The following is a 26,410-nucleotide window of genomic DNA, read 5'->3' as shown; positions in this document are numbered from 1 at the left end:
TAGCTCATAAACATTCCTGAGAGATTGTATTTGTTCGTATCAATGATTAATTGATTAATTATTGGTATTGGTATATGTTGTGCATTATTTGGAGTGAAACCAAGAGTCCACAGTAAGAATATTAATGTAGTATTAATTTTTCAGGATTGCAAGTTCCTCTGCATTATGAACAAAGAGCATGGTCTGGATCTTTCCTTCCTTTCACTTTGTGTAAAATATAGTAGAGCCAGGGCCCAATGTCACTTCAGTTCAATGTTAAATTTGCATGCTCCCCTGTTGGATGTTCCTTGTTGTGTGGTTATCTTCATTTGATGCTAAATTTTTGATGCTTTCACTGAATGCCTTTTTTTTAGTTTTAGACCACCAAGAAGAACTATGCTCTCTTTTTTTTTCTGCATATATGAGAGTCAAAATTAAGTATGAACACCAAATAAGCGTTAGAACTTATTTCATAGCGTGCCCCTGACCCTGAAGCTCTTAGGTGTCCTAGGACTGAGATCAGCCACTGCTTCAGCAGCTTCAAAGATCTCTGATTCGATTTTGTCCTGGAATATGTTGGCTAAGAAGTCTTCAAAAAAAAAAATGCACTTGCTTCCTTGAACTGGGGCTGCATGGTCTCCAGAAGACAACTTCCGTTGCCCATAGTCTGTTCCGGTTAGTCAGATTGATTCTTTGTCCCTGCTTGCCCGGATGATGCTGAAAGTGAAATGCCCTAGTTTGTATCATCAGGCTGGTGGCAGGTTACTAGGTAGCTCACCAGTGTCTATTGCTAGATGAATGTGTACGTCGATCAGATTTTTATTCTCTGGTGCTTCAACCACAGTCATCTCAGAGGTACTTCTTGGAGCAGAGAGGTGAAAGCTTTGCATGGTAAAATCCATTTATGCTGTCCTAGTTGTTCTTGCATCATACTACTCCCACATTCTTGAAGGCATTGTTCTGGGTATATCCCCTCCCATCCATATATGAAGCACGTGTCCTGTGGGATCTGTCTTCTCCATGAGGAACATCTTTTGAGTCTCTGTATACTTGCCATGAAGATGACATTCTTTTAAATAGATGGTCTCCTAGTACTCTTCACTCATAGTCCTAGATAGAATCTGTACTTAGTGCCCTCAGTGTTAAAACAGATTTTGATTTTTTTTTTTAATACATTTAGGTTATTTAGGAAGTTTGCTGGGCTTTTTCTGGTGTAAGGAAATAAACTAACACTGCAACAGTTATCTAATTTCTAATGATCTAATTCACCATATTTAGTGCTGTTGAAACCTTGTGGTGGTTAGAGGACGTTCTACAAGCATTTAAGTAGTCTTGATAAGCTTGCAAAATAAGACACTGAAATCCTGAAACCCACTTAAAACACTTCATAGCAGCCAGATGTCTTGCTATGCAAACGTAATTCTGTATTAGGCAATTCTTGGGCTTCCAGGATTTCACAATGCTTCAGTATTCTTCTAAAGTCTGCTGGTTTTCTCTGCATCAGGTGAGGAACCAATTTGTTCATATGAACAGACATTTCTGTCAAGCTTGAGGAGTTCTGTATTCTCACTGGCTAGTTCTGATGTTTCATAACTTTGGGCATTTCTGGTAATTAGTAGAGCTCATGGTTTCAGGAAGCAATCCCCTGGAGTATACCAGATGCCTGACTGTTAAATGTCTGTTCTTACAAATACAGCTTATCCATTTCCACACACACCCCCTAGTGAGTTGGTTCTTTTCATCTATTGATAGTCAGGGGGCAGACTGACACCTGTGTTTACTCCATCATAGTTCCTTAACTGAATGTCTCCTTCCTGTCTTCTGCCTGTTGTCTTCAGAAGTCCCTGTTCTCTCAGTTGCTCCTAATGCATCATCTGCTACAGGATCATCAGTTTTGCCCTACCACGCAGTGTCAGTGCTTCTAACTTGTCGTTCTTGCTGTTGTCATCCTTTTGCCATCCTTAGGTAGTGAGTGTATCTTTAGTCCTTGCTGTCTGCTGTTAGACAATTGCCCTGTCTCCAAAGCCTTGGAGTATACAAGGAAATGCACATACCTGTCAGGAATTTTTCAGCTCCTGGATTAGGTCCTTTTCTGGCTCAGGGGCTTTCAGGTTATTGTCTGGATGCTGAATAGCTCTTTCTTTAATCATGGGGGAAAAGTGTCTTTTCCTTGCACCTTTAGCAGAACTAAAAGTCTTGAATTACCAAAGGGCTCCCGAAACCTTTGTAAACTGGGCACTTAGAATGCCTAAATAACAACATTTTACCACTGCAGTTTATTCACACACTGTCTTCTCTTGCCAGTTAGAGGGCATGGGCTGTGCATACAAGGTTTGGATGTGTATGTGAAGTGCTTACTTCAGAGCAGGGCTGTTCCTGTCTGTGTTGAGGGCAAGGAACTGGGCATAGGATAGCACAATTCTACACAAGTTCATGGCAGGGATGATGATTTAAACTCTATTAAAATTATTTTAAACTCTTCTATATTTCACCTGCTGACAGAAGGCATGCTCACAGAGTTACTGACTTGATTTAAAGGAACCAGAAGGGTAACAGTTGTGGACTGAATCCAATTTGTATGAACATTACCTGATAAGAACACATAATTATCTTCCTTAACCCCACTTGCAAATTTTTCAGGCTTTTCCAACTCAACTTTAAGGTTCACAGGTTCACTTGGAACACTTTTACTTAAAATGACATTGATTTATTAAAAACATTCCCTTTAGGCTCAATTCAATTCACTAGACAGAAAAGCCATTTATAAAAAGTTGATAGGTTAAATTGTACCCCATGATGCTTATGAGATACTACTGTCATCAGTAGGTATGTACAACTTGAGGTTGCTCCCCTGTGCTTTGTCTGGGGAGCTTTCCTACAGTATTTTGTTCTGGATGTCTTTTTTTTTTTTATTTTATTTCAGCTGTTTTCATCTTGAATCTCATCAATTTTATTTACAGTTCCTATTCAGCTTTTGATGACATGGAAGTATTTTTACATGGTCTTGGTCTAGAACACATAATAGAATTGTTGAAGGTAAGTTTCTGGTGTATCTGATACCTGTAAAGTAATCCTTGAAAATAAAAGCACCTAGAGCATAGAAAGTTCTATCACTATATTAATTCAAATAAATTTATTAAATTAATTCAAATAAAGTTATTATTAAACAGAACATTATATATAAAGTGTTACGTTAAACTGTGGTGGACTGGATTGGATTGTATAAATTTGACTATGTGCATTAGTCACAGTTTGATGTTTCTAAACTAGAGGACTCTTTCCTTGCTTTGAAACAGCTACACAACACTGTTATCTGTTTCTGAAAAGCTGAAGTAAAACATAAGTAATAAAAAATTTAGTGAAAATTGTTATTTTCTTCTGAAATTATTTTTGATGGCAGAAACCTCTTTGTTTTATACAGGAAAAAGATATAGCTTTGAGACAACTTCTGAGCATGCAAAAAGACGAGTTAATACAGGTCAGTTTACTGCTTTAGAACCGAAACTGTTTTCTCTTCTTAAAAGTTTTTAATGTCTTAACTTTTCTTTATAGATGTCTAACCTTGTAAGAATCCTTTTTTTTTTTTTTTAAGATCTGTTTTCAGAATCTCCTGCAAGTTCTGGAATTTTAAGGTGAATATAGACAGACCTTTTCTAAAGTCCTACCTTTTCTATAGTCCCAGAGATGAGCCTTGAATTCTGTCAGTCATATTCTTGCATCTTCTCTGCCTGGTTTTGACTATGAAGTGGAATCCCCAGTATTTCTTTTCTGTGACGATGGGGGAGTTGGGCCTCCCTTAAAAAGGGATCCTTAGAGGATCCTCATCTCATTAAAAAGGAGGTGGTTTCTTTTTTAAATTTTAGTTGTTACTATTTTCAGTATTGAAATATGTATTCCCTGGAAGGAAATCAGTGCTAGGATTAGCAGTAGATAATCTTAAACAACCACTTTAAATGTGATCCTCCTTTGTGAAGTAGCAATTTCTGTTGGAAAAATGGGAGCTGTCTTACATTATGGAATCTCATATCACATGCACAGGTTTGTAAAACCTTATAAGGAAAAAAAAAAAGGTTTGGTTTCTTAGAGTTTACTGCAGCTGGCAAGATTGATACTCCACTGTTGTCCAGGACTAAGTGATACATGATTGCAAGGTTACAGTTTCCAGTTCACATAGGATGGTTGCTTCTTCTTAGTTTTTGCTGGAATTATTCCCATGGGAAATGAAAGACTTCCTGTGCTTACAGGAGGATTCCATAATAAAATGTCCATAACAGCAGTCTCCTTAGAACAGTTTGACTACCTCAGGCCTAGGGATTGTTTTGAGCATTCAGTACCTGGTCTGGAATATCAAAGATGCCTCATTAAAATAGCAGCTTCAAGCCTGCTGCCTGCTGCAGATGCCAGCCATGTCCTCAGTGTCATCTTTTTTCCTCCCACTGGTACCAAAGAGAGACATGTCCTAGCAGCTGGAACCAGCATTTGCGTGCAGATGTTCATGTTCCTTCAGAGTTGGTGTCAGGAGGACGTTTTGTGTGAAGCTTTGTCTTGTAACTGAATAGAGTTAAGATGTTTTGACAGAGCTCCCAAGTAATTGTCTCCTCCAAGGGTGCACGTGCAGGGAGCTTTGTCAAAGGAGAGATTTTGAAGAGTGCACTTAGACCCAAATATTACAAGGCATGTCAGTGTGTTCTGTGTTAGTGCTTTTCTGAAGCCTCAGGATCATGGCCACTGGGCAGCATCCTGGTGTGGGCTTTACATGAATCCTAAAGCCTGCGGTGACAGGAATTTTGCTCTCAAAGGAGGTTTTCGTGGCTTTCTTCTCACTGCGCTGAGCCACTGTGTTGGTTGTGATTGCATTAAACTGCAAATCTGAGCACATGTTCATATTGATCCCCTGGCTTGAGATTGTAATTATGACTTGGTTTTGTCCAGGGGACATTGAGGGAAGGGGAGAGAATTGTGGACTTTTGTGAATGGCTGAAACATACGGTTCCTCCACCAAAGGGGTGTAATTTACACAAATGGGTAACATCTGTTTCAGTGTTCCAACACATCTGAGGCTCCCTGTTATAAAGAGGGCTTTTTTTGACAAAGTAAAATAAATACCTGGATCGACTGCTCTTGCACTGGAAGATAGTACCTGTAGGAATAGAATTGTTTTGCCTCTTAGCTTTGTAACAACAAGAAACAGTTCCTCAAAAACAAGTCATGGTTTGTGCATGGATATAAATTAGTGAGTCTTCAACTGAGAATTTTAAAAATGACATAAGACTCCTTGCTTATTACCACTTCATAATTTATCCTAAATTCCTGATGCAGTCTCATTTTAAAGCTCTACTAACAGTTTCTCCCCACACTGCTGATAGAGCAAATCTAATCTGCTTCCTTGTAACTCCAGAGTTGAAAGTTTTTTGTGTGATGGCAGATCTTCAGCTAACAGCCAGCTATTTTAAAGAGCCTGGATCTTATTACTACAAAGATTAATGATGACCTCTGATAGATACCTCTAAACCAAGCTGGTTTGTATCCAGTGAACTAGGGAGAAATCCTGTCACTAACATGATACACTTTCCTCCATCAAACAATATCAGAAAGATATTTTCTCTGTAAATATCTTTATCTGTATTCTACAACAGAGCCTAAACAATGACTCTTTCAAGCTGAAATCCTTGCATTCCTTAATCTCATAAACTGTTCCGTACTGAGACAAGCCTGTTCAATATACTGGAACATGTCTATTCAGCATTTGGAGGTTTATGTCTAATTCTGTGCTACTCATAACACTCAGATCTCTTTTGTCTTTTTTTTAGCATTTGTCTCAGAAAATAGCAACAGAAGTAATTTTACTTCTGTGTGCATTTAGGACTAGGAAGGTTCCTTTCTCATATGTTTTATTAGTTTAGAATAAGAGAAATTGGCATCCTGTTCTGGATTTGAGAATAATGAAAAGCTGACACATCAAAATTCAAAATACAACTCAGAAGTTTAACTGCTTTAGAGAATTATCTGTTCTGTGTGCTTCTATATCATAGTTCTCTTTATCTGCCCACCTCCCTGAGGAAAAAAAAAAACCAAACATTTGCTTCACAGAAAACGATTAAAAATGGTGGCCTCTTGGGCAAGATGGCAAGAATGTAAGAGTTCATGCATAACTTCACTGGTTTTATCTGAGAAATATATCATCTTTGATGTGTGGAGGCAATCTGTTATTCACGTCTTCTTTCATTTCCAGCTAAAAAATAACATAAAAGTCATGTTGGTGCTGGAGCATGAAGTTGGGGCATGGATTTTCAGGGACTGGTTTTTATTTATGTATTTAAATAAAGAATAAAACAGGTGTTGTTAAACTTCATGTGCCTAAAATCAAAATCTAGACTCTGCATGTCTGTTGTATAGATATAAGCAAGTTCTTGTACAATACTTGCACATTCTTAAGCAGACGGCCACCTCACAGTAGTATTGGCATTAATTGAACTGCAAAGTGTAATTGAACCAATACCAACTCAAAAGCTTCCTTGTCTGTAAGGAAGAAAGAGTTCTTGCCCTGTGTTTTGTTGCATGCATTCATCATTGCATGAATAGTCAGGTTCTGGGTCACCCTTGTGTTCAGCAGAGATGGTCTGGAAAGGGAAAAATATGTCTGCTTTGGGAAGTAGTTTGGACTGCTCTGTCTACTTACTGTCTCTTCTGTACCTAGTTAGTACTCCTGAGTTGAGAATTACTGTGATGGTGAAAGGCTTTATCTGTGATGACTTTTATCACATTCTTTACTTCTTAAACAGTATCTTCAAGATGCAGTGGTGCTCAGTCACCGATCTATTTGCGGAAGGATGAAATTGTTTTATTTATAGGTAAACAAAGTACAACATCTTTCTGATACTCTGGTCAGAAAAAACTGTATCCTAATTTGCTTGCTCCAGGAATGAGATGATGGGATCAAAACCAGACCCAGTCTTTGCAATAATTCCTGCTTTAAACAAGATAGTTTTAGTATTCCAGAATAACTGCCATTCTGTCCTTGGAAGAACTCATTTGATTTATTAATTATAATACAAATTTCTGTTCTTTTGTAAATCATCTTAGATCTGCATCATGAAATGAATGCTGTAACGCTTCATAAGCATTAAGGAAATGTTAGCTCACACCAGATAGGGCTCCACAAGCCAAACCTGAGAACTAATAAATTGAGCCAACTTACTGCTCAACATAAGTAAAGAATTTTATTTCTGGGAAACCCAGATCTTTCTCTGTTAAGGCTTCCAGTGATATTTACCAAAGAGACTTGAGGACATTTTGTTCAGCTACCCATGGCAACCTATTGGAAACTCAGAAGTCTTTGATACCTAACTAAAGTAGATAAACTACCAATTAATCTTGTTGGGATTTTACATTAATGAGGGACTTACTTTTCTATGGACTTAAAATGTGATTTTGGAATGTTTAAAGGCACACTTAAGAACCCATAGTAGCATGTTACCTGGGACTTCTGAATGCATGGTGGAGAATCTGGAGGACTGGTTTGTGGAGCCATGATGAACCCTGGGCATCAGAAACACTAGTCTCACAGAAAATGAGCATTTCTCTAGGCACCTTCTCTTCACTAGAATTGCTGATTGGCACCATCTGAGGACGTGAGACAATCTGGCATTTTGATCTGACATGTGTTGTCAGCTATTCATTCAAAATTCTTTCTTCAGTAATTCTAGAAATCTGGGAAACTGCAAATGCTAACATGACAAAGTTCTGAGGCTGCAGTGGGGAACTTCAGGTCCTCAGAACATCAGTGAGAGCCTCATATGTTCTGGATTTGGAGACTGTGAGATCCTTGCTGTCTCAAGTTGCAGAGTGGTTCACTCCTGCTGAGCCAGGTACTTAGCTGGAGAGTTAGGAACAAAGTTGTACTTGGAGCTGGCATTATGTGGCTTTTTACCTATTTGGAGAAGTGTCATTAGGGCTGCTAACCTCAGAAGTTGTGTTGCACACCAGCTTGTCAGATGAGCAAGGAGAAGTGTTCAATGGGCCACAGAATCACTTCCCTTCTAACAAATGGACTAATTTTTTTTTTTGTGTGTTCTTCAAGAAAACTCTCAGCCTAGAATTTAAATATGAGTTAAATTTTAATCTAAAATAGCTGATGGGTAGCACAGCTGACAATGCTTTCTGTCCCAGGCATCACTTGGAGAATCTTAGTTACATAATGTATATCTTCTGGAGAAAATTTTGCAGTGTATAAACCGATGTGGACTAGTATTTAGATTTGGTCTTTCTCTGAGATTAGAAATCTATTCTGAGTTTATAAGTATTTTGTCCTCAAGATATATAAATATTTTGTTTCACATCACTGAGTATTTTCTGTAGTTTCACTTTTTTTTTCCTTTGGCAGTTACCTACATTGTAGTTGGTTCCAATAACTTAAAAACTTCTTTTGACTCTTAATAATTAGAAGTTTGCACGAGGAATGTTAGTGTACTGTTATGTCTAAATATTAAAAGTAAATCATATTTGAAATTAATCTTTAAATTTAGGTTGGAATTACAAATCCTGGAGATCAACAGAAACTCCTAGATGCTATTACTGAGCTTCAAGTGGAAGAAATAAAAATTGGAGAACTCCCAGAAGTGTTGAAAGTGGAATTGAGGTATTGACGTTATCTGAGAAAATGGAAGCAAAGTATGGGCTGTTTAAGGTGATCACATTGGTTTCTGTAGCTCAAAGGTAAAATTTTCTCACACCTCTTCCCATGCGTATCATTCATGAGAGTATGGCCAGTTAGTGGCTTGTGGAGGCTGGTAGTAGATGTATTTGGTAAAAAGAAAGTTGAAGGAGTGGATTTCTGTTTGTGTTATGTTGCCATTACTTTGGCTGTGTTTTTGAAGGAGAGTTCTTTCTTTGTACCTCACATGGCCTTGCTGTGCTGGGCCTTATCTTGTGTTCATGTCAAACTCTGAAACCGGCTTCTTGGGCTCCAGTATGAACTAATTCTTTAATTTTTCTGGTAGGCTTCAGTAAGCAGATTTTTTAAATTTATTTCTCTGTGCAAATGGGAGGGAACTTGCCCTCCTTGCTTCTCCGTGCTTCAGGAGTGTCATGGACCCTTAAAAACCCCAGATGATGTGGTCTCTGTAATTCCCCAGTGTGTCTATAGACAATGCAGGCTCTGTTAGATGTAAGAGATGTGTGAGAGGGAGAAGTGCATAAAATTTCTGGGCTTTAACTTTCAACTGAGAAATTAATTACTTCTACATGTCTATCTTAAATCACAGAATTGCAGAATGATAGGGGTTGGAAGAGACCTCTGGAGGTCATCTGGTCCAACCACCCTGCCAAAGCAGATCCAGGTAGAGCAGGTTGCACAATATCATGTCCAGGCACGTTTTTAATATCTCCAGAGAAGCAGACTCCACAACTTCTCTGAGCAGCCTGTTCCAATGCTCTGTCACCCTCAAAGGAAGGAACTTTTTCCTCATATTCAGATTAAACTTACTGTGTTCCAGTTTGTGTCCATTGCCCTTTGTCCTGTTGTTGGGAACCATCCTCTTGACCACCTGTCCATTAGATATTTGTAAGTATGGGTAAGATCCCCTCTGTCTTCTCTTCTCCAGGCTGAATAGACCCAGGTCTCTCAGCCTTTCCTCCTAAGAGTGGTGCTTCAGACCACTAATCATCTTTGTAGCCCTCTGTTGGACTCTCTCATGTAGTTCCTTGTCTCTCTTGAAATGGGGAGCCCAGAACTCAACACAGTACTCTTGATGTGGCCTGACTTGGGTAGAGCAGAGGGGGAGGAGAACCTCCCTCGACCTGCTGGTCACACCCTTCTAAACACACCCCAGGATACCATTGGCCACCTTGGCCACAGGAGCACACTGCTGGCCCATGGTTGACTAGTTGTGCATCAAGACTTCCAGGTCCTTCTCCTAGAGCTGCCTTCCAGCAGGCCATCCTGTAACCTGTGCTGGTGCATGAGGTTGTTCTGCCCCAGGTGTAGGACCCTACACGTGCCCATGTTGAACTTCATTAGATTCCTCTCTGCCCAGCTCTCCAGCCTGGCCAGGCCTTGCTGAATGACAGCACAGCCTTCTGGTGTGTCAGCCACTCCTCCCAGCTTTGTATCAAACTTGCTGAGGGTAGACTCCATCCCTTCATCTAAATCATTAACTAGTATCAGTTAATGAATATGTTGAACAAGGCTGGACCCAGCACTGACCCCTGGGGAACACCACTAGCAACAGGCCTCCAGCTGGACTCTGCACTGCTGATCCCAACCCTCTGAGCTCTGTTGTTTAGCCTGTTCTCAGTCCATCTCACAGTCCACTCATCTAACCCATACTTCTTGAGCATATCTGCAAGGATGTAATGGCAGACAGTGTCAAAAACCTTGCCAAAGTCAAGGTAGACAACGTCCACTGTTCTCCCCTCATCTACCCAGCTAGCCACATGATCCTAGAAGGCTATCAGATTGGTCAGACATGATTGCCCCTTGATTAATCCATGCTGACTACTCTGCATAACCTTCTTTTCCTTCACATGCTTAGAAATGACCTCCAGAATGAGCTGTTCCATCACCTTTCCAGGGGTGGAGGTGAGGCTGACTGGCCTGTAGTTTCTAAAATGAGCTGTTCCATCACCTTTCCGGGGTGGAGGTGAGGCTGACTGACCTGTAGTTTCTCGGGTCCTTCTTCCTGTCCTTTTTTGAAGACTGGAGTGACATTGACTTTCCTCCAGTCCTCAGGCACCTCTCCTGTTCTCCATGCCCTTTCAAAGATGATGGAGATTGGCTTAGCAATAACATCAGCCAGCTCCCTCAGCACTTGTGGATGCATCCCATAGACACCCATGGATTTGTGGGGGAGAATTCCTTCTTCCAGATTTTTTTTTTATCTCCAGGGACTGGGACTCCTGAGGGCTGGACTTAACAGTAAAGACTGAAGCAAAGAAGGCATTCAGTAACTCACCATTCTCTGTATGCTCTATCACCAGGGCACCCACCTCATTCAGCAGTAGATTCACATTTTCCATAGTCTTCCTTTCCCTGCTGATGGAGTTAGAATCATAGAATCACTATGGTTAGAAAGGACCACTAGGATCATCAAGTCCAACCTTCCTCCCAACATTTTCCTAACCACTAGACCACACCCTCAAGTGCTACATCTCCTTGTTTTTTGAACACCTCCAGGGATGGTGACTCCACCACCTTCCTGGGCAGCCTGTTCCAGTGCCTTACCACTTTCTCAGAGAAGAAATTCTTCCTCATATCCAATCAAAACCTCCCCTGGCGCAACTTGAGGCCATTTCCTCTCATCCTACTTCTTCCTTATTGTACTTGAAGAAGCCCTTCTTGTTGTGTTTGACCTCCCTTACCAGATTTCATTCCAAGTGGGCCTTAGCCTTCCTTGTTACAGTCTTGTGTACTCTGACGGTATTCCTATATTCCTCCCAAAGTGCCAGTCCCTTTTTCCACATTCTCTCCCATTTGAGTTTTTCAAGAAGCTCCTTGCACATCCATGCATGTCTCCTGCCTTCTTTGCTTGGTTTCTCACTCACGGGGATGCACTGATCTTGAGCTTAGACGAAGTGATGCTTTCTTGCCCATTCTCTGCCCCCCTTCTTCTTAGAGCCCTAACCCATGGGATTCCTCCAAGCAAGTCTTTGAAGAGGTCAGAGTTAGCCCTTCTGAAGTCCAGGGCTGCAATCACCTTTACTGACCTGCTGCTTCCACATAGGACCCTGAACTCCACCATCTTATGGTCACTGCAGCCAAGGCTGGCCCCAGCTTTCACATACCCAGCCGGAGCTTTGTTTGTTAGTACAGGGTCCAGCAGCACACCTCTCCTTGTTGGCTCTTACACCATGTGTATCAAAAAGTTACCAGTGCTCTGCAGGAACATGCTGGGCTCTGTGTGACTAGCTGTGTGGCCTTTCCAGCAAATACCAGGGTGGTTGAAGTCCCCCATGAGCACCAGGGCCCGTGATTGTGAGGCTACTTCTAGCTGCCTGTAGAAGGCCTCATTGACTCTCTCTTCCTGGTCAGGTGGCCTATAATAAATACCCACAGCAGTGTCACTCCTATTAGCCCGCCCCTTAGTTCTCACCTGTAAGCTCTTGACTCATTCTTCATGCCCCCTTAGGCAGAGCTCAGTACGTTCCAGTTGCTCTCTCACGTAAAGAGCAACTCCACTGCCTCACCTTGCTGGCCTGGCTTTCCAAAAGTTACACAGGTGTCCATGGCAGTGTTCCAGCCATGTGAGCTATCCCACCCTGTCTGTGCAACTGCAATGAGGTCATGGCCCTGCGACCACACCCAGCCCTCCAGGTCTTCCTGTTTATTCCCCGTGCTACGTGTGTTGGTGTACAGGCAGCTCAGAGATGTAACCGAGCCTGCGGGCTCCCTTGGAGGGTGCAAGAGGCACCACCATAACTATACACACCCTGGAGGTGGCTGGTCTGCTGGCTCTCATCTTGGAAGGCAACTAAGGAGCATTTGTGGTTGCTCTGGTTGGCCTGTCTTATTCCCTGTTGGATGTGAAGGCATGAGCACTGCCCTCTTGGACCCTGCCCTCTGAGCCTTTCAAATCTTAAGTGTGACTTCTGTATAGATTCAGGATTTTTTTCCTTATTTTTCTCTTCCACTGGAAGCAGTTTTAACTGGCTTCAGAAGACCTCAATTTGTTTATGTTAAAAATGAAGAACTTCAGAAGATATTTTCCTTTTCATAGATTACATGTATCAGTAGAAATAGATTTATAAGGGAACTTTTTTTAAGAAAGTGGTACTCCTTCACACTTACATTCCAACATGGTATTTCTTCCATTATAGGTTGTTTCTTACAGCCTTAAGCATCAGCTCTGCAATACCTCTTATACTTGTATAGTCTCTTGGGTATTTCTTCCCTCTCCAAAATACTGGGGAGAGCTGTCTGGATCCTTTGGATACCATAAGGCTAGACTCTTGGCTAGTTGTGTCGTTCATTGGGCTGCAGAATGTGTTTGGGTTCAACTTCATTCTGCAGTGTCGCCATCCCTCGGAAGCAGCTGCATCGCACCGACACCGCGTGTCGGCCGTCAGGCCGTGCTGCCGTCCTGCCAGGGCGCCCTTCTGTGCCAGGGCGCCCTTCTGTGCCAGGGCGCCCTTCTGTGCCACGGTGCCCTTCTGTGCCAGGGCGCCCTTCTGTGCCAGGGTGCCCTTCTGTGCCAGGGTGCCCTTCTGTGCCACGGTGCCCTTCTGTGCCAGGGCGCCCTTCTGTGCCAGGGCTGCACGAGTCTCTCGTCGTGCTCTGCTCCCATCTCGTCATCCCTGCGGGCACCGATCGCCGCTGGTGCGGGCGCTGGGCCTCTGTCCATTACTGTGCCTTCACAGAGCAAACTTTGCAGCCTGCTTGAGGTGCGTTTGTGCAGCATGATGCTAAGTTGAAGCTGCAGGATGTGGGAGGACATGCAGGAAATTTGGGGAAGCTCTTAAATGACTGAGGTGGTTTGAGAGAGCAGGGTGTTCATGTCTTAACACAGGATCTAGGTGCTGCTTCTAGTCTGTGAAATTTCTCCATCAAAACAAGTGTGTACTTTCAGAAGAGAATGCAGGTGCAAACTCGTATGTGTGCTGTGAGACTGAGGAGCTACAGTTCCCCTGTGCAGGAGGAGACATACGTGTGATGTGGGCACACTGTAAACACTCCATCAGCCCCTGAGCCACTCCTGTTAGGACAGAGGCTTTGCTGCTTAGCTGAGGTAGTAGGCCAGGCCTCTGGGTGTCTAGTTATCCAAGTTAGGCACCTGTAGGAAAGGATGTTGAGTCTTCAGCACAGAATAATTAGCTGCAGTTTGAGGACTTTGCCCAGTTTGAGCCTCAAGGATTTTTATGCTAGAAACATGTGCTTTTTTCAGTTTAAAATTTTCAACAGAGGGAATAAGTGAAGATATCCAAAAAGTTAGCAGTTAACTCCACTTGTGGCCCAATACAATAAAAACCCCACACAATGTCTGGTACGGTCTCACACACCAGTGACGTGCCTAATCCCTAGTACAGTATGGGTTCAGATCATACTTAGTTCTCAAAAACAGAAAATAATTGATTAAAAATGGAAATGCACAAAATATGATCGTGTTTCAGTTATGGCAAGCACTGCATACTTTTCTAGAAAATAGCTTGACATGTATTTTAGGAATCTGACCTTGAGACTAAAATCATAGGCTATGTTTACATGCTGGTATATAAAGATTTTACTTCCCACTTGCTCAAAGTCATTCTGGGAGAAGGAAAATCAGTCATCAAGTCATAGAAAAACTAACATAGTAGAAAATGTTGAACTGATTGATTATAAACTCACAGAGTGTCTAGCACTATTTAGCCACTGGTGTTTTGACAGCCATTAATTCTTTTTTAGAAAGTGATTATTTTTTTGAAAACATTATTTCCATTTACAAATACAAGAAGCTTATCACTGCAACAGATAAAAAATTCTATTAAAATATTTTTAAGAACTATTATTGATATAATAAGTATGAGAAGTATGAAAGTTTTCTTTTTTTTTTCTCCTAATTTCATGCCTGTGTCATACTTTATTTTTGCCGAGAATCCTTCCAGAATTCATAAAAATAATTTCCTTTGTGATAAAAGACAGAAAGTGGCATAACTGATCCTAGCCAGCTAAAAAGTTACCTAAGTAGAAGGAAATTTTCATGAGCGTGCCTTGACGATAGTAACGTGAGAGAAACTTTCAGACTGTCTCCAGATGTGATTATTTTGTTTAATGTTTGGGTTTTTTACCCTAAATACTCAGTTCAGTTATTTTGTTCTAAAATAAATAGTAACTTATTTTATAATAACAAACTAATAGGATTTCTTAATTCCCCATCTTCATATAAACCATGCACAGTCTTGGTTTTAACCTCCAGCATTCCTACTGATGCTTTTATGTATTTCTGGTTAAGTATTAAAGTCTTAAGAGTTCAGCAGTGTTGCAGGTCACAGATGTCCTGAGCAAGGGTGAAAGCTTTGCTAGTCATTATCTTCTAGGAAAGAAAACACTCTATGGGCTAAATTCAGTCTCTTTTTAGATACTTGCACCATGCTGGCATCTAGCTTGGTTTAGCTGTTTGGCAAATTTCATGTGTGTCTTTTTGCCATCAGAAGCAGCAGCAGGTTAGGTGGTGCGAGTCTGTTGGGTTTAGGGTGAGCAGCAGGTTGCCCTAGGGAAGACAAGAGGAGCACTGGGACGTGAATTAATTTGTTCATATCCTTCCCTAAGTATAGCGGGCAGTCCTGCAGTAGGAGTTTGAAACTGTCCCTTGTGTTCAGCCTGCTTGTTACTCAGGTGAACGGCTGGTGGCTGGGGAAGCCTTTCTCTGGAGATACAGGCACTTCTCAGGAGTTGCAGGGTTTGAGACCCCACGCGGTAAGAACAAATGGATCATCTTCTTCTTGCTCTCTCTTCCTCTGCCTGGTCAAAGGCAACGACTTTCTGGCCAGCACCCTGACTTGAAACTGACACACTCTGAGGCTTCCAGTAAAGCCAGCTGAGTCAGTGTCACACGGAGCTAGACACTGAGCACTGCAATTACTCTCTTCAAGTTTTCTGTCCTTTTCTCCCTTCTTTAGAGATACTGATCAGACTAATTTTCAGACTTGTCTTCCTGCTTGTCTTTGAGCATTAAGTATAAATTTCCTTCAGTTAGATAAGATCAGATATTTTAGGCTTTGAGGAATGTATTTCCGAGTCCAGGGGCCAAGTCAGTATTACGGGATTCTTTTTTATTTCCACTGTGCTGGAGAGTGAATGACTCAAACTTAGTCATTGCAGTCCTAGCTCCAAAGTACAAACTAGAGCGGTGCTGGTTTTTTTTCCCCTACAACTTCCTCAAAAATGAAAGCTGCCGATCAGGAATGTTGATGTGTCAGCATCAGACTGACTGTACATTCTCTATTTCTGGTGTTGCAGGACTGTGATCTGTATGCACACACGGGGGCAAAGAGCCTTGCAGTTAGTATGCCTGGTGTGTTACAAAATTACTCATGCTGCAGGCCATGAGGTGTTTTCATTGACAATGCAGGATTGATGAGAGTTAGAAATGGAAATGGAGGTTAATAGAATCGTTCCCAAAAGTTTTTGGGTGATGCTTTTTCAGCTTTCAGCATGTTTTAACTAGCTGAATATTCCAGGTAACTTAATGATTTGCTATCTTTCCAAAGGGGGTGGGGGGGAAGGAGAAACACCAAAAATAACCCCCAAACCCAACTTGCTAAGATGTTAAATGTAGTGTTTAACTACCCTGTGTTAAAATGACACTGGATTTTTTTTTATTATTATTCTTAAATGAAACTGCATGTCTTGATTCACTCACTAGGCAATGTTGCAAATACATAGGTAAATACTTAGCTGGCAAAAAGTTACAGCCTTTAACAAATAATGGAATATTTTCTATTTTTGTAGTGGGGATGAATTCCTCAGGTTTCTTCAGAAGTTGAACAAAGAGTGTAGGAAGCTGACCATTCCTGTGCAGACCATGAATAAGCATTTCCTGCAAACTTCTCACAAGGTATTCAAGCAAAGAAAAAACACTTAGAGTATATTATTGTATTCTAGACTATTATTTTACTTTGCAAAATGAAAAATAAGAACACTTGTCAGCTGTCCTGATTATTATATTTATATAAGGCTGTCCAGTGTTCCTTCTCTAAAGGACACTGTTTTAATAATTTATTTCAAAAGTTAAGCCACCCTGTGTTAGGAGATAGATCCCTTCATATTTCTGCTTACAGGGGAGTTAAGATGGCCAACAGTTCCCACAAAGGCTGATAAAATAGTAGATGATGTTGTGCATAAATCATAAAATGAAAACCCAGCATAAATACAGTTACAAACTTTGTCTGGCAGTGCATCTTAGGATGTGTTAACTAAACAATATTAAATGGTAATCTACAGTACTCCTGGCAAATAACTGTAACTGTTAACAGATAGTCCTGCAGTGGGCACCAACTGAAAGTTTTATTGAAGTCTGCAAAGACTTGGCTTGCAGTGCTGAAAAGCTGGGAGAAGAAGTTGCCAAACTGAAGGACCTGGTGGAGAAGGTGAGTATGTGCAAGACAAATGAGGTGTCCATCAGTGAAATGTTTCATACCTTGCTCTTCCACAGGCTCTTCAGCTGTAGCTTGGACCTTGCAGTCCTTCCCCCTTCCACCTTCCCGTGGACAGAGTGGGAAATAATCTAGACTATTCCATAGCAGCGTGGATAGCCTCCAAAGGCAGGCATAATCTTTTTCTTTCTACTGCAGGAAACAATTAAGTGGAATGTATCCCTGTGCTCTTGGACAACCACTGTGGCATAAATGCCACTCTGAATACTTGACACTCTTACTTCTTAATTGAGAAATCTTCTGTTTGGAATTATCGACTCACAAAGAAGATACTAAGGTTTTATGGATTGTATGGGAGGCATCCCAGATAACTACAGTGACAAAAGAAGAGGGTGGGAGAGGTCAAGGCTACATGTTAGCACCATATCAGTCATTCTCAAACCAACACAATGACATGCTCTTGTCAGATGGGGTCATTTTAAGTAATAGGCTAGTAAAAGAAATGGGATAGAGTAAATGGAGCATCAGTGTCAGAAAGGAATCTGTTGCTGAATGAAGCCATGTGGAACTCGGACCTTGAGTATAATGCTACTAATGCCATTTCCTGTAGTTTAAGTAAATTTCATGTAATATAACAGCCTTCTCCCAATAAATCACTTAACACCAAATATTTAAGTGGTAGATAGGTGCTGTGGCAAAAACGTTTTTGCTGTTTGTGTTCCATTTTTTCAGAAATCAATTGTGTGTGTGTGTGTATATATACACACTTTTGCCTCCTGTATCTGCAGGCTAATTATAAGGGCTGGGAGGTGGATCTGAGTTAGGTGCCACTTGATTTTGCTTTCATCTGTACTTAAGATTTTATGATAGTCAAGATGAAGCACAGTGGCTCTGTACCCAGTGTTAAACGGAGGTGTTATTAAACAGTAGCCTTTTAATTACTTGGAAAATGTAATTCCTGTTCTATTAAATTACTGCAGTGTTTTATGAATTCCACTGATGAAGGCTTTAATACAGAACATTGTTGTGCTGCTGAATTTATGATGGAGCGGTTTGAATGAGTAGACAACTGAAATATTTATGAGGAAAAGTGCCAATTTAAGTGAAACACTTAATCCTCTTGAATAACAAGTTTGTATAAATTCCCTTAAAATCCTCAGTACTGTTTGCTTAGTCATTAGAAGACATTGCCAGCAGTACATGTTATGTCTGTAGCACATAATTTTTGAAGGCACGGTAAATGAGGTGGCCTTCCAAGTGTTCTAAGCTAAGGCAGGGAGTCAGAACCTAACTGCTGCACTGCATGACAAGGCTCCACTCAGCTTCAACATGTGTTTGAGCAGGCACTTGCATGGTGCTTGCCACTCCCTTTAATTTCAAGTCTAACCCGTTACTTATTTAACTTGCTTTTGTAATAAACCATTGTATTAGTAATAAAATAGCAAAAGTTTTAGTTAAAATATGATTTGAGTTCAAATGTTTTGTTAGATTTTCTTGTGTCATCTATTAGCAGTGTGTTTTACTCCTGAGAAATTAAGTTTGTGAACAAACAGTTTATTTTTCCAATATATGTTACTGAATGACTGAGCATCAGGTAAGATAAAGCTCACACATGTTTATTTCAGTTGAAGTAGGGCAGAGGAAGTGAGAAATAATACCAGTCCTAGATGCATGCAGATTCTTAGGAGTGGGTACATTTATCACATACTTAAGAAGCTTTCACACTAACTTTGTTCCTTTACTGCATTTTTTTATGTGAACTTAACATTTGCCTCAGGATAAGCAGAGGAGTGACCCCAGCCGAGTGAAATTTCCAGAAAAAGCACCCGCCTTGGAAGGAAAATTAGTGAAAATGGGAGTGGTAACATTGCTGGGATTTGTTTTTTTCTCCTTGGTAATCAAGTTAGTGGTAAAGAAAACCTGAATTTTAAGTTTAATGCTGTGAATACTTTTGGAAAATTTGGTCACATTATGCTTGTGTCCACTGCATGCAGCTGAGCTGAAGTCATGTAAAAATTTGTGTAGTTTCTCATCATATATGCAGTATTTGCATCCTCTAAGTGCTTTGATCTAGAAACAAAGTTTAAAAGGTAGAACTGCTACTTACATGTATCTTAAGGGTTTTTTTTCATAATTATTTTTGATGTAGATTGTAGGTCTAAAATCTTGTCAAAGCTGCTTTTTTTTTTTGTCGTAAAGCTGTAATTATTAATTACTAGTGTCATTTTTGCCCTTAGCTGTTGTTCAGGACATAAGAAAATAATTCTGATTATATCACATTTGTATTTAAGATTATGATGCAGATGTGTTCTGGGAGTTGGGAGATTTTAGAATATTCTGAGTATCTTGTGCATTTTTATGTTGATGAAGGTCAACATTTTTGTGTTGATAAACTCTTGCAGTTTTTCAGAGTAATCTATTGTGAAAAACTTCCCAGTGAGGTGTGCTTTTTTTTTTTTTTTTCCTTTGTCACAGTTACGGGACTGGAGATCTTGTTACACTTTGCCTAAAAAGTCATTTCCCACTGAACTGTGATGCTGGAGTTATGCCTGAAGTTGGTTTCCTTTGGGATACTTACTTCAGTTAAGAGTTTCATCTTATTGGTTAAGAGTGTTATAGAAATCCTTTGCTATAAGCATGCAGGCAACTTAGAAGGCATAGCACCATGGGGTTTTTTTCTTGGTCTTTCACTACAACAGGTTCATGACTAGAGTAATTTCTTCTTGATATTTTCTCTACTTAAATAGCTGTTTGTAATTCTGCAGTGAAACATTAATACCTGGTTTCATCTGGTTACCAAGCCACCTATGTTGGAAAAAAAAAAAAGGAATTGGCGTTAATTCAGATCAGTTATGGTTTTGTAGCCTTCAATAGACATCTTTAAAAGTGCTGAATATTTCATAAGAGACATTCTTCTATCAAAATAAAACAAAAGGAAGCAAACCTCAGTGGGTGTGTCATGCTTTAGCTCTCTCTCATTTTCAGAGATGTTGTGTGGAGTTTTAATCTTTGATGTTCTCTCCAGAGAACAGCAAGAAGCAGATAAAAACTTGACTGGTACTCCAGTTGCTGTCACAGTTGTTCTCTGCTTTTTGTTTTAGAAAACTAGGTTGGGTGTTGGTATGTTTCCTTGTTAGTGCAGTTGTTTTCCCCTCCTTTCCTCCCAGATTTCTCCTTCAATACCAGGAGCATCCTGCAGAGCGACGAGGCCAGAGGCAAATACAACATCAGTTGGGTTTTTTCCATTCTGTCCCCAGCTGTGGGTCAGAGGGGACAAATTGTGTTCCCACCCACCACCATCTGCCAGCAGAAGCAAAGCGTGCATACTACCAGTGTACTGGCTTGAAACAACAAAGTATAGAAAAAGAAATACTTGAAAAATAATTCTCCCTTTCTTCATATTACTTTGTAATTAATCTTAAACTAACAAGCTGTGCGTCACAAAAGGAGGATCTATAAAGTGTTGTTGCAACTGCTTGTCATGAACATGGAGCCTTATGTAGGCACAGCACTTCTCCTCTGAGAAGCTCAAATACAGTTCACATGCAGTTGCCCCATAATGGGCTGGCTCACAAGGAATACTAGAACATTGACACCTAACATCTTTTGGGTTTTTCTGTAGGGTGAACATATTTGGTTTATTTTTTGTTTGTTTTGAAGGTGGAGGGGGACTAAGCAGACATTATATTCAGGCTGTGTTTTCAACATGTACTTTCACTTTAGTTAAGTTTAATTATTTCAACCACTACTAAGATTTCTGTGATACTGCACTTGGAAGGATGCTGTTACTTTGCCTCACTCTTCCTTCCTTCTCCACTTCAGTGAGAATTTGCGTTGACAAAGCCACTGCAAAGGCCACTGAACGTAGCTTCCATGTCAGGAGATGCATTTGCCTACCACCAGTAGACCCTGTCATTTGAGACAAAAATGTAAATTATTTTTCTCTATGAATTTGGAGAAAATACATGCTTATGTGGAGGCCTGTTAAGCTAACCTTGGAGGCCTTGCAGCTGAATAGGAAATCTACTCCAGAAAAGCTATATCAACATTTAAGTAAACTGTAGGCATGACAATTTGAATGACACCATCAGTGTAAAATACCTGTGAGGGAAAAAATAATGTGTGATGGCTGGCTGGTAATTTTTTTCCAGTTTCAGAGTTACAATAAAATATCCTTTACAGAAACAAGTCAGAGGTTACAGTCAGGATTGCAAATGCACACGTGAACAGTGTTTGGGTTAAACTCTAGGCTTTTGGCCAAGCAGAATAGTGTTCAAAAAGGTATAAACTGTGCTTGAGTAGAAAGGTCTTGGAGCAGCCATTTTGAGCTGTCTCATTAATTTTATCTCAGTATTGCATGAGTAGGATATGTTAAGAGCCAAACAAGGATTTATTTTAGGCTACCATATCATAAAATCTGCGTGTTCCTGTTCAGATTCCAAACGCAGGCTTAAACAATGAATTTCAAGGTCCTTTATTCACTTTCATGTTGTTCCAGTGCCTCTTTCAAATTCTCTGTTTGAGAAGGTATCACAATATGGTTGTGATAGGGCAGGAAGCGAAGAAAGAGATTCCTTCAGCATCTTGCCCCTGAGCAACACTGCCAAAATTCTGGCCCCCACCAGCACTCGGTCAGGGAGCCTTCAGATGAAAATGTCCCTGCTGAGAGGCCTCCTTCCATAAGCCATCAAATTAAAGTCATTATCCCAGAACAGTGAGGATACAATGATTTGCATATCTATGAGGGGATTGGAGGAGAATGCTAAAGAGCTTTGCATACATTAAGCAGGTAAGCCTCCAGCCCTGGGAGGTATTGTTCTCCTCTGACAGTAGTGCAAATCCAGATGTGGGAGGGTTGAGTGGGTGCACCCGGGGCCAAATCCTGCAGATAGCCGCTTACAGATACGGTGAGGTTCCTACTTGCAGTACCATTGGATACCTAACTTCTCTTGATGTGGTTGAATATTCATGAAATAGCCTTTTCTGAATCTTTAGACTGTTATGTAAAATTAGGGCCTTAGGTGATCCCCTGGAGATCTGGGAGAACCTAGAGAATTTTTGTTTCTAATTTGTCCTGTCTAAGATAAACGGCAGGTTGTGTGTGTTGTGTCTCTTCGTGTGCTTTGGGATTTGCTGTGTTCTTTAAAAAATTTGATTTCTGGAGTAACTGGCCTGTCATAAGGTGTGGCCAAATAATTCCTGTAGGGTACCAGTAGCAAATAGTAGATGGTCATTTTGGGTATGTGCATTCTGAAAGGGAGAGACTGACCTTTTCCACTACATTCTCCACTGACTTAGAGACGTACTGTGTTCATTTTTTCTTCTTTGACTTCATCCAGCTGCCTTGCTGGGGACAAGATTTAAGCCTGAGCTGTGAAGTTTATTCCTCTTCCCCTTGCCATCTCTGAACATCCCTCAGGTGCTTCCCGAAGCTGCAACTTGCTCCCAGGTGTGAGGAGGTGTTTGCTTGCATTTGCCTTCTCTGTTCCAGCAGTTCTGCAAAAGTTACAGGTCATCCTTTCCAAATAAAGCTTCTTGTTACTAGCAACTCACTACAGATGTTGCTTTGGGCCTTACGAGGTGGAAGATTTTGAGTCTTCAGCCTTGTTTAAGAGACTAAACAAGTCTCTTTTGGAATAAACTGAATAAGTCCACCTTACCCTCTGTCATGAAAGGGCAACCAAGTGATCCATAGCTTGTCCATGTTAGCTGCCTGCTTCCTCGGGGTGTTATTCATACACCTTCCTGTGTGGATAAAAAGCCTTGAAGGTCCAGCAGGTATTGTAGCTGCAGATGTCTGCTTCAAAAGACTTCTAAAGCCACTTCCTGGTTCTGGAGGTATGAAGGAAATGTCTATTTGGAAATTTCTATTCTAGAAACAGGAATTTCCAGGTAATGGGGCTGTGGAGCTTACTGACCAGAAACAGCAAGCAGAGAGGTATGAAATGTGTTGTTACTGGCATTAAATGAACAATGTCATACGTGTCCTTCCCAGCTTTAGTAGCTCTTAAGTGACTTTTTGGTTTTATCCTGATTCAGAGGCTGCAGTCTCATGTAACATATACGGCCATAGTCCATGGAGGTGGGAGTTACCTCTGGGAAGATTTTTCAGTTCTTTTTCTGTTAAGCTGTGCTACTGACTGTCATATATATATGCAAGATGCTTTCTACTTAAGGGTTTGGTGGAGTTTTTCCTTCTTTATTCTTCTCCACTGAGCCTTCCATGCCTTCAGCTTTCCTGACCGCGGTATTTTAAGACAGAAATGCAGGTTTAAACACGCTATTTTTACTACTGCATTGAAAAACCTCAGCTCAATTTGATAAGGTATGTATTCAAAGAATTGGGCTCTCAGTGTTCCTGGCTGCTCTGCTGTCACCTGTATTGCACGTGGCACAATTTCTTGACTGGATGAGGAACTGTGTGTGCATCATACTCTTGTTGAAGGCACATGCAGCTTTGTAAGTCCAGTCTGCGCTTGGAGCGAGGGAGGCCCACAGTCTCTCCAGGGCTGCATCAGGAACAGCATCACATCAACTGCAGGTCGAGGGTGTCATCCTTCTCCCCTCAGTGCTGGGGAGGCCACAGCTGGCTCACTGGGTCCAGTCCTTGGCTCCCTAGTACAAGAGGGACACAGATGGACTGGAGTAAGTCCAGTGAAGAACCATGAAGACGCTGAAGGGCTTGGATGGTGTGAGCCACATTGGAGAGGGTGAGAGAGCTGGGTTTGTTCAGCCTGGAGAAGAGAAGGCTCTGGGGCATCTTATCCATATGTATCAATACCTGGAGGAGGAATGAAGATGGAGCCAGGAGCTTTCTCAGTGGCGTCCAGGGGCAGGCCAGAAGGAAATGGACACAAACTGAAAACCCATTTGAACAAAAAGGGGAAAAAAAATATTAATCCTGGGTCAAGACACTAGAGCAGGTTGCCCAGAGAGGTTCTAGTTTTTGTGTCCTTGGAGGTACTTGAAACTGGACACGTCTGTGAGAAACAGACTGCCTTGAGCAGGGAGTTGGACTGGAGGAGGTCCCTGTGGTGGGTTGACCCTGGCTGGACGCCAGGTGCCCACTAAACCTACGTTACTCCCCCCCCTCAGCTGGACAGGGAAGAGAAAGCACAACACAAGGCTCGTGGGTTGAGATAAGGACAGGGAGAGAGCACTCACCCATTGCCATCACAGAGACAACAGACAACTGGGGTAAATTCATTTATTGCATATCAGATCAGCTTCAGGAGAATGAGAAATAAAACCATAAAACACTTTCCCTCTATCTCTTCTTCCCAGGCTTAGCTTTACTCCTCCTGACTTTCTCTGCCTCCTCCCCTGCAGCAGTGCTAGGGGATGAGGAATGGGGGTTGCAGTCAGTTCCTCACACATTGTTTCTGCTGAGTAGGGCACCTCACAGTCTGCTCCAGCGTGGGATCCCACCCATGGGAGGCAGTCCTCCATGAACTTCTCCATCATGGGTCCTTCCCACAGGTTACAGTTCTTCACAAGCAGCTCCAGCGTTGGTCCCTTTCGTGGGGTGTAGTCCTTCAGGAACTGACTGCTCCAGTATGGGTCCCCTGGGGGGTCACATGTCCTGCCAGCAAACCTGCTCCATTGTGGGCTACTCTCCACAAGGCCACAGGTCTCACCAGGAGCCCGCTCTAGAACAGGCTCCCATGGGGTCATAGACTGTTGAGCATCCACCTGCTCTGGCCTGGGGTCCTCCACAGGCTGCAGCCCCCACAGTCGGCAGTGGGGTTTCTGCTCCACCATGCCCCCCCAGGAGCAGCAGGGGCATAGCCTGCCTCTCCGTATTCTTCACCATGGGCTTCAGGGGAGTCTCTGCTGCCAGAAGTGCCTCTTCCCCCTCCCTCGCTGACCTTGGCGTCTGCAGAGTTTTTTCATGTGTTCTCACCCCTCCCTCTGCTGCCGTTGTTCGCAGCAGTTTTTTTCACTCTGGAATATGTTATCACAGAGGTGCTACCACCATCACTGATGGGCTCGGCCTTTGCCAGCAGCAGGCCCATCGTGGAGCCAGCTGGCACGGGCTCTGTCAGACATGGGGAAAGCTCCTAGCAGGTTTTCACAGAAGCCACGCCTGCAGCCCCCGTTATCCAGCCCTTGCCCTGCACAGCCGGTAGGGCAGAGCCCCTTCTGCCTCGCCCGGCCCTGCACCCTGAGCGAGCGGCTAACGGGCTGAGCGGAGGGAGCCAAGGGGAACTCCTGTGAGGTCAGCACACGGCGTAGGGCTCCGAGAAGGAACCTGCACAGCAGTGAAGCTGGAATGCAGATGTGGTAAATGACCACTCTGGAGAGGAAGAGGATGACATTCATGAGCTGAAAGGTGGGGTTGCCACAGGTAAAAGAGCCCTTGCTAATACCAAAGGGTATCTCAGAAAACCAAATGGGTCGACTTTTTATTGCAAGCCTGAGAAGGCTGGTAGCAGGGAGGGCTGTAGTCTCTGCTCAGAGGGGTCTAAAATACCGCTGGTATTCTCTGCCCTCTCCCCCCTCTCCCTGGTATTGTCTCTTTCTCTCCCCTGCTAAGTGATCCAAGGCCTATCTCCTAAGCCTCAGAAACTGAAGTTGGCCAGCACCTGAAAATTGGAGTGTGTTGTTTCACACGTTGATAGCACTTCATCAAATTGGTGTCAAATGCTCATCAGTTGCTTTAAAGACCTGCTGGAATTAGTAACTGGAACTGTAGTTGCCTCTACAAGTAGTAGTGCTGGAGAAGCAGTAATGTTGTCCAAGCTTTAACTGCCCTTAACCCAAAGTCTTAGCAGCCCAAAGCTATTCTAATATTGGAAGGATGGTTGGTTGGTTGGTTTCTGTAGGCGCATTTGGGTTTTGGCTGGGTGTTAGGGTTTTTTCCCGTTAAATTGGTAACTGGGTGAATGTTACCACCTCAAATGCTGATACAGTTCTACGTTTTTCATTTTCTTTCTGAAACACCATGTGCTTACACCTGGTTGTATGTCTGTGATTGCAAGAAATCATACTGAGCAACAGCCTGGAAGGGTGATGTCTTCTCTGCACACAGTCGTGGCTGTGATGTGCTGCCTGAAGAGCAGTTCTCAGAGGGTACTTCCTTGCTTTCCCAGGATTTTACCTGGAGCTGACGACTGAAGACATCTTTTAGGAGCAAGCACTGTGCAGTCCCTAAGCTCCTTGGCAGCCTCAGAGTCTGTCACAGCCACCGAGGGCTGCGCGGGCATCCCCGTGCGGTTACGGTGGCTTGGAACACCTGTCATCCTGCCTTCGCCCTACAGAGCTGACATCAAGTTTAAAATCTGCTAAATTCTTGAATCTGCTCCCGGCCGGCTCCCCCGGCTCTCGGGGCAGGGCGTGCGGCGCGGCGGCTCCCCCCGCCCCG

The 26,410-nt window shown here is 42.2% G+C and overlaps 2 protein-coding genes across 2 annotated transcripts in view; one reads left to right on the top strand and one right to left on the bottom strand.

Annotated features, from left to right (window-relative positions):
- Positions 1 to 18,970, top strand: part of ASZ1 (ankyrin repeat, SAM and basic leucine zipper domain containing 1) — a gene marked incomplete at its 5' end in the record, with an annotated part of 31,508 nt that extends 12,538 nt beyond the window's left edge. Inside the window, 6 exons of the mRNA XM_008945068.1 lie at positions 2,940 to 3,015; positions 3,401 to 3,457; positions 8,505 to 8,617; positions 16,403 to 16,508; positions 16,927 to 17,040; positions 18,824 to 18,970. Of these exons, the coding sequence (XP_008943316.1) occupies positions 2,940 to 3,015; positions 3,401 to 3,457; positions 8,505 to 8,617; positions 16,403 to 16,508; positions 16,927 to 17,040; positions 18,824 to 18,970 (613 nt within the window). The remainder of the gene's footprint in view (positions 1 to 2,939; positions 3,016 to 3,400; positions 3,458 to 8,504; positions 8,618 to 16,402; positions 16,509 to 16,926; positions 17,041 to 18,823) is intronic.
- On the bottom strand, positions 12,929 to 13,267 carry LOC103777513 (complement C1q tumor necrosis factor-related protein 5-like). The gene has a single exon (XM_008945067.1). The coding sequence runs from the start codon at positions 13,265 to 13,267 to the stop codon at positions 12,929 to 12,931; it is 339 nt and encodes a 112-aa protein (XP_008943315.1).
- Positions 18,971 to 26,410: the final 7,440 nt, after the last annotated feature.

Source organism: Merops nubicus, unplaced genomic scaffold (genome assembly GCF_000691845.1).
Source record: "Merops nubicus isolate BGI_N331 unplaced genomic scaffold, ASM69184v1 scaffold3548, whole genome shotgun sequence".
Lineage (NCBI taxonomy): Eukaryota > Metazoa > Chordata > Aves > Coraciiformes > Meropidae > Merops > Merops nubicus.
This window is presented reverse-complemented; position numbering and strand designations above follow the sequence as displayed.